General features: G+C 38.9%; 1 protein-coding gene across 2 annotated transcripts in view; it reads right to left on the reverse strand.

The window, feature by feature from the left end:
- TTC14 (tetratricopeptide repeat domain 14) overlaps window positions 1-10,249 on the reverse strand; it is a 14,140-nt gene extending 3,891 nt beyond the window's left edge. The window contains exons 1-12 of one of the 2 annotated variants that reach the window (XM_061452457.1): window positions 9,757-10,249; window positions 9,523-9,644; window positions 9,091-9,290; window positions 8,613-8,697; window positions 8,404-8,533; window positions 7,629-7,781; window positions 6,912-6,983; window positions 5,577-5,696; window positions 5,371-5,493; window positions 4,415-4,532; window positions 2,321-2,430; window positions 1,419-1,804 (exon numbers count right to left, since the gene is read on the reverse strand). In XM_061452457.1, coding sequence (XP_061308441.1) covers window positions 1,419-1,804; window positions 2,321-2,430; window positions 4,415-4,532; window positions 5,371-5,493; window positions 5,577-5,696; window positions 6,912-6,983; window positions 7,629-7,781; window positions 8,404-8,533; window positions 8,613-8,697; window positions 9,091-9,290; window positions 9,523-9,644; window positions 9,757-9,920 — 1,783 coding nt within the window. In that variant the 5' untranslated portion in view covers window positions 9,921-10,249. Of the gene's footprint in view, window positions 1-390; window positions 1,805-2,320; window positions 2,431-4,414; window positions 4,533-5,370; window positions 5,494-5,576; window positions 5,697-6,911; window positions 6,984-7,628; window positions 7,782-8,403; window positions 8,534-8,612; window positions 8,698-9,090; window positions 9,291-9,522; window positions 9,645-9,756 lie in introns of those variants that run through there. The other variant, XM_061452456.1, reaches the window with a different exon arrangement.
- Window positions 10,250-10,787: the final 538 nt, after the last annotated feature.

Here is a 10,787-nt window from a genome sequence, read left to right on the forward strand (position 1 = left end):
TATTATTAGCTCCTTAGCATGTCCTGCCAATTATCTCTGCAGATGTCATTGTAAACAGAGCACAATTTTTTCTACAAGCAATGCAACAGTTAGGATAATAGGAAAAGGAAATACCTAACAGCAAAAAAAAACAAAAAACCCCAAACACAACCCAAACCCCAAAGGCCCACACCTGAACAATAAACACTGTTCTAAAACACTTCTACCTCAGCTGGGGGTTCTTCACATTACTTAGAAAAGATGTTTGATGCATTTAAGAATGCAATACAGTTGCCTTCACAGCCACTGAAGGTTCTGTGCATATATATATATATATATATACACAGCATGTATGAGCAGTGCACCGGTATGAAACATCCCAGCAACACTCACAAAAAGGAAGACACAAAATTAAGAAGAATTAAGAAAATTTAATGAGCAAATGATCTATATACATTGATGGCACATGACTTTTATTCAGTTATCCTCTTTCTATAGCTTAACTTTGATAACAAAATACCAACAGTCAATAGTACCCCAGGGGACAAGAAAAACCAAACACACCCCATCTGTTATTAAAGTGCATATTTGATGTTTGTTGCAGCTAACTGCAGTCCAGGGGTATTAAAGGACTTCAACCCATCAGGGAATATTGTGCAGGAGCATCCCAAATTAAAAGCATTGGAAACTTAGATTTTAAGAAATAACTGTTTTTATGGAAGATATCCTTACATCTCTTTCCACCATACAATCTTGCTTTAAGAATTCTCTGACATTCTGCAAGACAGAAAAAATTCTGCCTATTTTTATTTACATTTCCTCAAGAACTACTCAAATGAAAGTTTAACTACACTCATGACTAGTGTTTTCTTAGGTACTTCACTCTTTCTTCTGCTTACTTCCTTTCTCCCTCTCAAACTCAGCTATTTGATTGAATATGTTAATTAAGTTCTGCGGCAGGTTTCTTTTAATGCCACTGTCTGTTTGCCCTGTGCCCTCTAAAGACGTTTCCTCATCTGGTTCCTTTGTTTTACTATTCTCCTCAGAACTTCTCCTACTCTTATACTCACTTTCATTTTTATGTTTACTTAACACATGCCCATCCCTATCGTAGCTTTTATCACCTTCATGGAAGCTGGTGCTAGAATATGATCTGCATTTTTCCGCTGACTTTCCATAATAGTCAGACCCTGCTGGAGACATGTAATACCTCTTGTGACCTGAGCCATGTTTTTTAAATGGCTCTTTTCTCCCCTCTACATCCCTTTCTGATCTCCTACAATAATGCATACTGGGTTTATCATATGACTTACGATATGAACCTGAGGAACCCCTCCAACTAGAGGAAAATCGATCTGTTTCACCATAATTTTCAGTTTTGCTACTGCTTGGCAGTGTTCTGGAGCTACTATAAGAATTTCTTGAAGCTTCAGACCTACCTCCAAAAGTGTCTTCATCATCACCTGAAGTCCTTGAAAAAGAACGGTGTGTGTCTTTCTCTTTTACTTCTGGTTTTGGACACACTAAGCTGTCCTGCCTTTCCAGCAGTTTCTCCACTTCAAAACTTCGGTTAAGAAAGGAAGCAGAGGTATCAGCTGGAGGTGAATAACACTCCTCTTTCCTAATCTGATCTTTATAATGGGAAGAAGCTCTAGATGAGTATTTTTTGGAGCTACGGGAAGACTCAGATCTCTTCTGACGCTTTTTCCTACGTTTCTTGTGATCAGAGGAAGAGGAGGAAGAAGAAATTGATACATCTGATGAAGATTCACTTGATGATGATGAGGAAGAGGAGGAAGTTGAAACTTTCCTTTTCTTCTTCAACCTAAAAACCATAATTAATCTGTGAGATCATCTTCATTACTGGGCAAAAATTAGATCTAGAAAGCAAATCTGTACTTCCCAAAGTTTGGCTGAGACGGGACTGTAAGGCATGAATGGAAACTGAGCCTGACAATTTCAAATATCATTTCTTTATAAAAAATTTAAATTAAATCCAATGATCAATTTATCATCAAAATCTTTCCAGATTTAATATTGCACTCTGCAAATACTTCACATTGCCAAGTATTTTTTTAAATAACTTCCTCACTGTAAATATGTCAAGTATTTTTTAAACAACTTTACCTTTAATGACTATGTATATTCATTAAAGGCTATATGCACTAAAGGACACTACCCACAAACAAAAAAATTCTGGAAGAAAAGCAGTTTACCTAGGGAGAAATTACCTAGAAGCTTACTAGGTACTTACTAGGACATTCTGTTTGGAAATGGATCGTTCATTGTTCTATCTGCACATACTGCCACGTAATCAGTATACCGAATATAACAAAGTTACCTTTTTTCTTCTTTTAAGAGCTTACGCAATTTCTCTGCACTTGTTTCTACTTTCTTTTCTTTCTGTCTCTCTTCTTTGGCAGCTTGTTTCTCCCTCATTTCCAAAGATTTCTTTTATGAACCCAAGCATCATAAAAAAAAAATTACATTAAAAATGTTAACACAGGTATTTTCCACATGTCCCCAACCCCATTCAAATGTATGTTTACACCAGGGATGTTTTACCAGAATTCCCAGACCAAGTATTAACATTAGTCACAAATTTGGTATTGGCCATTGTGATAATCAGGTTTACATTAAGGACCATATTGCAGTTTTTATTCCATTAAAAAGTACATTTGACCAACCATTGCAGTGGTACCCATGATCCAGTATACCGTGAAGCATGAAGCCCAGAAAGTACAGATAGAATATGCCAGAAAACACATTATTACCAACACGGAGAAAACAAAACCAACCAAACAAAAAAAAACAAAACAACCAAACCCCAAGAGAGAGAAAGGTTTTAGGGAAAGTATCATTATTGTAATATTGTAGGTTACAAGTAAAACACGGCAGAATTTAAAAATGTATTTAAGTTGGCCATGTTTGAATACAAACCGTTTGGTAACAATTTCACAGACCAGTTTGATGCATAGTTTATGTAAGAAATCATGTTCCAAGGGTTTGTGGGTGATGAGCAGCACCAGATGTCACATACAGCAACAACGGTCCAATTCGGAAGAAAATGCATTGGAGAAAAACACATAATCAGTATTACAGGAAAACATACTCCAGTGTTGCTTTAGCCATTCTCGCACAAAAGATTCAGACTTATGTATTAAAATACAGGTAAATGCACAAGAGCATCTCATCAGATGAATAATCCTTAAACTACGTAAGCCTGTTACAGATCATATATCTGCACTACACAGCCCTGAAGAGGAGCTCTATTCATATTAACAGTGAACAGAAAGTCTGACTGCTTTCAAAACTTAGCAACACTCTGAACAGATACTGTAAAGGAAATCCTTAACTGCAGTTAAGGCTATGCAAACATTTTTTGTTGGTTTGCAGGCTATCATGGTAGCTTTTATTTGGTGCTTCAATGACCCATTACACTAGGAAACCCTAAAAGACTGTAAAATTAATCTCCTACTTGCTAAGGATAGTCTTTATCTTAATGGAGACTGACACCTTTTTCTAAAGAAGCCAAACGTGTCTCAAGTACTGTGCAACAATTTATCTATGATGTAGTTCAGCTTAATTAAAGAGATTGTCATATCTCCTCTTCCCCTTTCTTTCAAAACACTCTGTCAGCATTATGGCTCCACCAACTGAAGAAGTGTCGATTAAGGCCATCTACCTCAGTCTATGTACTTGTTATACACAGAACCATAGAACAAAACAAGCCTGCTCCTCAGTGCTCTATTTTACACTTTGATCCTCTGTGAAAGTCACAGGAGGTAAATAAAAGAAAAACAATTTTAACTCAGATTAGCAGACAGACCCACCAGGGCTCACCTGGGAACCATGCTGCATGCGAGAATGAGAAAATAAACCAAAAACAGACAGCAGAGGGCAGTCAAAACTGCCCACCCTCCACCTCCTGCTGTTTTCCTTTAAATTACATCTTCATTTCCCCTCTCCTGTGATGATCCTGTGGGTTAGCTTTGGCTGATGTTACTCTATATTTTCACAATTACTCCAAATCACAAGGATTTGGCCAGTAAGATGGTGTGAAATGTTTATTTGGCTTGCTCAAGTTTACACTTTCTCTGTTTATATTCACATAATGTTATCATTTAATAGTATTAATCATTCTTGTATGATGGAATATTCTTATCCTTGCTTTAGCTGACAGGGTTAACAAGCTTTGCTCTTTCCCTGTCTCCACTATTTGGCATTTCTTTACTATCCAGTTCAGAACAGTGAAGTCATCAAGGGGTACCTTCTTCTGATAGGTACAGCCATAATGCTTACTGTAAAAGATTTACTTTAAAGAAGGGAAGCAGACAAACCACGACCTTAAACTCACCATGTTCAAAAGGTCTAATATGATTTTTGATGTTTGTTGTCACTGAGAGCACTATATGAAGAGAAAGTAAAGAATCACCTGTATATGCTTACGGAGTTTTGTTAAGGCCTCTTCTGCTTCCTGAAAAGTCTCATCCAAACTTAAGGCTTTCTTATAATAACTCTCAGCATTTACTAGTTTGTCTTCCTCTTCCAACCTGAAATTCAAGTGACAATAGTATACAGTTAAGCCACAGAATTTGATTTTTTTTTTCTTATTTTTAGGACTATATTTCTTATTTGCACTATGACAATACCACTGCATCCCTCCAGCACCATATCACTCACTTTAGCCCACCTCAGTACAAAAGTAAAACAGTATTTCTGACATATTATTATCTCTTAAAGTAGTAAACTGGTATTTTTGGACCTATTATTACCTCCAAATCATCAGTAATACTATTCTTGGTCAATTCCAGTTTCAAAAATATTGTCCGTTTCTTCTCAACACAGGGCTTAAAAGAAATCTATTTGCTAAATATTCAAAAGTAAATTTTTTTGTTACAGAGTTTAACCAATATTTCAGTAGAGTAAAAGAACACGATTTTGTTACAAATACTTTCTTGAACCAAACAAACCGCATTCACAAACATCTCCTCCAGCCCCTCCAAACAGGAAAAAAAAAAAAAAAAAAAAAAGCCCAAAACCACCCCAAAACAAACCAACCCTAAAAAGCCAAACAAACAAATAAAAAAAAAAACAAAAAAAAACATAGCCTGTTGGAATGTATTCACACATTTGACAAGACTCTTCAAGTCTGGTATCCTACCAGTGAAAGCGTAACAAGGATTAAACCTCAAATATTTTGCCAGGATTTTAACTGGATCAGAGGAGAAAGTATAAACTGACTGCATGAGCAGGTGTTATTTCCAACAAAAGCTTTTTATTTTTTTTAAACCCAGCCAGGAGGGAAAGATGCCATTCTGTGTCCTAACTAGAACAGTATTCAAAAAATACTGAGAAAAATTGTCAACAACCAAATGAAAACAGACTTACTGCCCGCCTCTTTCCACAAGAGTCTGACAGAGGTATTTTCTTGCATTTCTATGGGTAGGACAGTTTTCTAAAGCAATTTCAAAGTCACCTATGGCTTTGTTCAGACTTCCTTTTGTTGCATACCTAGAACAACAGACAAGTTGCGCAGATTTTAGTGTTGTTTCTCTTTCACAAAGTAGAAAACTCAGTGAAACAAGCAGACTTACAGAGCTCCACGTGCTACCAAAGCTTCAACATTCTCTGGATCAAATTCCAAAGCTTTGTTGTACTCATTCATGGCTTCCACGTGGTGCCCATCCTTAAAATAATCAACCCCTGCCTTCACACTGGAGAAAAGGATTTAGCAAACATCATGTACAGTTAGTCTGTGCAGATTTCATACTGTTAATTGCTCACAAATCATGGTTCCAAACAAGTGACAGGTAATAAAACTTGACCTGGTTATCGTGTACTTAACACTGGCATTTCAGATTATGTGATAGAGCGGAGAGCATTTCTGCAGACAGCGCTACTATGTTACACTGTTTTTCATTTATAGAGTGAATACTTAAGCACTTCTCTGCACAAAACTCTGGCTGTGACCTACCACCATTAAACTGGAACAGGCTTAATTATATCCAGAGTTAAAAGTCACCATTAAACCAACGACACGAGGCAAGATGGATAGATGGTACACACTGAAACCAGCTCATCTCAAACTCAACTATTTAAGGTTCAAGTAATATGAGCTGTAAAATCTTTCTTCTACAATTCCTAAGAGATTAATTGCTTCTTTTATTGGAAGAGAACCAAGAGATGAATTTCAGAACTTTTTGTAATAACTTTTTTTAAAATTAAAATTTGTATTTAACATTACAAGCAGTTTTTTCAGCAACTAATCAAAGTTGCAAACTACTTATTTTACAAAAAACACTGCTTTCCTAGCACAGAACCCAGAAATTCTGAGATTTCAGTTTTTGGTTTGGGTTTTTTTAGGACCTGGCGGATTCAAAACAAGTTTTTCCACAAAAGATACACATTTTGAGGAGAATAGTCTCTGTTCTGCCTCCTTCACCCTGTAGAGCATGCCCACATACAGATGTACAGCTTAAAAGCAATAGCATGTATCTAGAGCTGCCGTTCCAAATGCAGCCAGGGAAATACATTTACCTTTCAAAAGGCAGCATAATGTGCTTATTAAATCTACAGTCTGAGGCCCAAATGTTATGACAAGCAGTAATAAGTCATTCAACACTCAATTTTAAAATGGAAAACTGTGTACCTGGTATTGTCTAAAATCCTAGTCACATCTCATCAATAGGCCAGCACATTGCAGATGTTCCAGGGAATACTCATTTTAACCTGACAAATATTTTGGAAGTTAATCTTGAAACTTTATCTATCATGTATCCATTTAGCAGTTAGGGCTACTTTCAAGAAGTTCTTCCTGGTTACATCACTACACAGGTGCTGGAAAAAGTGGTTCAATGTGTATTTTCTTTTAAGAAATATAACCTGTAACCTACTAACAATAAGCTCTGACAAGAGAAAGTATTACATACCATTTCAAGGCCCATGATTCAGACTGCTTTTTCCTCAAGGCAGGGGCAAAATCTTCTTCATTGAAATTTTTACTTTAAGGAAAAAGCAAACAAAACCATCAAGTTGAAGTTCTGAGTCTACAAAATGAAACTTACAACACGTAATGCAGTTCAAATAAACTGAAATACTATTTATACATTGCTTTATTGCTCTCCCTCAGTCAGGAACATTCTTTTGTATTTCTGAAACCAGCTTTTCCCAATCTATCCTAGAAGTGCTGAATCAAACTAGTACATCTGCAGCACGTTTAACAAAAACATATTCACCCCTGCTTTGGGACCTAATATATATCACTAGATATGTTTGAATCGTATTTTATGAAAGCAGATGTATTACTAAAATAAATACTGTGAGTAAACATCTGACAGAAGACACTAAAACTTAAATATCCTGCACTTCAATCCAAAGATACTGACAAGATCTGAGCAATAAATTCCTAAGCTATTTGGTATCAAACATTACATGTCATAAGGTGTCTTGCTTATTCAGAGCAACAGAATTTCAAATGTAAGTTTCTTACTCTAGAAGAGTCTGCTTTTAAATATTTAAGGACATGTAAGCTGCAGTCATGCAAATCAAAATGGAAAAGGTTTAAGTATAAGTGGTCTGGTCTATCTCAATGGAGTAGAATAATCTTCATGAAGCTATAGGATAGGAACAATGTAAAGATCACTTACATTTGAAGACTTCTTAGCAAAGACGGTGGATTTGATTCATTTATTCCTAGTTTTTCTGCTAAATATTCAACTAATGATGGATTACCAAATCCTGGGGAACGATGCAAAACCTCTTCAAAGGTCTCTGCTGTATTAGCAACTTCCATGCTTCGCCTTAAAAAAAAACCAGAAACACAAACCACAAAAAAACCACTGATGCACGCTAGCAAAACCTCACAGATATTCAATTTCATGATGTTTATGTATATAATAAAAATGCCTATATTGATATTTATCACTGCTCACAACTTGTTCCATTTTACAGGCATATATTTTTCTACAATTTAGCAACTCTTGTATCTTTTAGCCTAAGCTAACTTCTGAAACCTATTTTGGCACATATCTAGGTATCTCCAGGACATAAAAAATTCTACAAAAATTGTAGAGAGTCCTGTGTCTTCCTATTTTCTACGGGTAATTTTTAAATTTTAAAAACTTCATATTCCAGTATCCCAAGGTTCTTGTTTCTTTTGTTTTTGGGGGTTAGTTTGTTTGTTGTGGTGTTTTGCTAACACAGTCCCACAGTGACAGATACCTTGCTCTGCTTTTTGCTTTCCTAAGACCAACCACAGCTGACATATCCAGAAACAAGTATGTTATAGAGACAAACAGCAAAAATCCTGTAATCATCCGATTAAATCAGAAAAAACATCAAGTTTTAAGAACAGCTTGTCAAAAATGTTCTTCAAACACACGGAATATACCTAGCAAGTACAGCTGAATAGCATGTTCTTACTTATAATGTAGTGGGAAGTCATCAGAAGTAATTACACCTAGTTTTGTCTTGCAAAGATGGGGTGGAAGAAGAGAGCTGTAAAGTGACACCGCGAGCTTCTCGTGGTAACGATCAACATCCTTGACGACAGCTATATAAACAGTGAAAGACAGTTACAGAAATGTCTCAAAAACTGAAAGAGATTCCTGACAAATTCTACAGCTACTTGCCTCGAATAAGGTCTCCAGTTTGATAATAAGATAAAGGATCTCCATAGCTGCTTTGAGAAGGCACATCTCTCAAAGGACAAAGAGCCTACAATAGAATAATGTAGGAATATCATAAACAAACCCAAAAGTTGAGATTTTTTTTGTCCCCAAGATTATGCCAAAATATGATTATTTAATTTTAATGCACATCAGAGCCATAATAGTTAAAAGCACATCTTGGTTCAAGTAAAAAATTATGCACTCATAAATTACAAACCACTCAGACGTAGTACGCACCGAGTATGGAGCATAAAAAGAAGCATTTGCTGTCTCAGCAACGCACCATAAGCTATTCACAAATTCAGATGCCACCCACCATCGCAAAGCTCATTTTCACCTTTCACTTCACATACCACTCCATTAAAAAACACGAGACAACTAATACATTAAAGAGTTATTATTTATCAACAATAAAATACTGATCAAAGCTGTATCTTACAGTGATTTGTAAATCTGAAATTTCCCGTATGAAACGACTTCCCAGACAAATCAACACCATGAAAAAGCCGAATTCGCGAATAGAAGTAATCTTCCCGATCACGATATCGCCACGGTCAATGTCATGAAAAAATAATCCTCTCCTCTCTTCCCTGGGAACCTCCATGAACCGTTCCAGGGGTGGCATAACAGCGTAATAGTCTGCAACACACAACACAGTTGTGAAACAACTAAGCTACAACCTGAGAACATAAAATACTTCACATGTTAAAATCGCATTTTTTAAACATGCGAAATTTAGCTTATTTGTAACAGGCTGTTTGTGTGCAGCCTACAAAAAGCACAGCAAAAACTGTCACCCTGTTTTCAGCAACGCCGATTTTCAGTGCAGGGCCCCCACACACCCAGCACCGTTCCCGTGAGGCCAGCTTACCTTCATTTTCTTCAATCGTTTCGGAGAGAGGCCCGCTGGGTCTCCACGAGTGGGCAAAAAGGAGATCAGCTTTTTTGGCAATGAAGCGCTTTATCTCGGTGTCAAGACTCGTCCTCTCCTTGCTAGGAGGAGGAGAACCCAGTGAGAACAACCCCGTGAGAACAACCCCGTGAGAACCACTCCGCGGCACCTCACAGCTCGCTCCCCCATCCGCACCGCCCCGGCACCCCTTACCATGCTGCCGGCGGTTGCTGGGCGCCGCGTGGCTGTTCGAAGACGGTCCCCGGCGGCGGCAGCAGCCCGCGGAAGTCAGGGTTGTCCTGCTGCTCAGCGCGGAGCAGCGAGAGCAGCTCAGGACCATGGTAGTTGAGCACCTGACGCAGCAGCTCCCGGTCCATGCCGCCGCCACCCCGCCCGGAACAGGAACCGCAGCCTGACACGGTAGTAGTAAGCAACGTGCATGCGCTGGGCTCGGCGTCGGGGCCAAGAGCGGGGCTGTGAGCGGGCGGCCGCCGCGCCCCCTGGGCAGTAGGAGGACCGTTTGCGGGGCCGGTCTCCAGGGTCCACTGCCTGTATTGAAAAATGAAAGAGAGCAATAAAAAGTAAAGTGTACAAATTACACAGGTGGCCGGCGGCTACGGAACAGCTCGGCAGCGCCGAGGGAACCGCCCCAGGGACCGGTGCGAGGGCCCCGAACGGCCCTTCGCGCCGCGGCCATGTCGGGAGAGGGCGCTGCGACCCCGTCACTCCCAGCCGAGGCGGAGCATTCGGCGTCCGTGGTGCCCACCGCTGTCTTGTGCGCCGGAGGTGGGGCCCAGACACAGATGTGGAGGAGGAAAAAGCGGCGCTCCCTCACCAGTGTATCTCCTTCTGAGAAGGCGCAGCTCAGGTGCTTCCGCCGGCATATTTTCTTCTGCACGTTAGCTGAAGTGTGTTTGTTTAAGAAGAGATTCTCCAGAACTGAGGAAACGGCGCTCAAGAAATTCTCAATTAGTTGTCAGTTCTTAAATGTCTTCACTAAGTTACAACAAAGAGAATAAACGAAAGAGTGTTGCAGAAACCACTGTGGTGTGGGGCGGGAACGACACTCAGGAAGTGGTGGGTGCTCACCTCAGAAACAAACCGCTGTGATACTCGTAATGCTCTTCCCTTGAACTGTCCATCTAACAGGCTTTCCATCAGAAATTCATACAGGTGAAATGAAGAAATGTGCTGGCAAGAGATATGCTGGCTTTGTTTGTCAGAAAAGCTGTACTGAAACGAAG

The sequence above is a fragment of the Pezoporus flaviventris genome, unplaced genomic scaffold (genome assembly GCF_033815535.1).
Source record: "Pezoporus flaviventris isolate CSIRO_AGI_PZ_B2104156 unplaced genomic scaffold, CSIRO_AGI_Pfla_v1 ptg000013l, whole genome shotgun sequence".
Classification (NCBI taxonomy): Eukaryota; Metazoa; Chordata; class Aves; order Psittaciformes; family Psittacidae; genus Pezoporus; species Pezoporus flaviventris.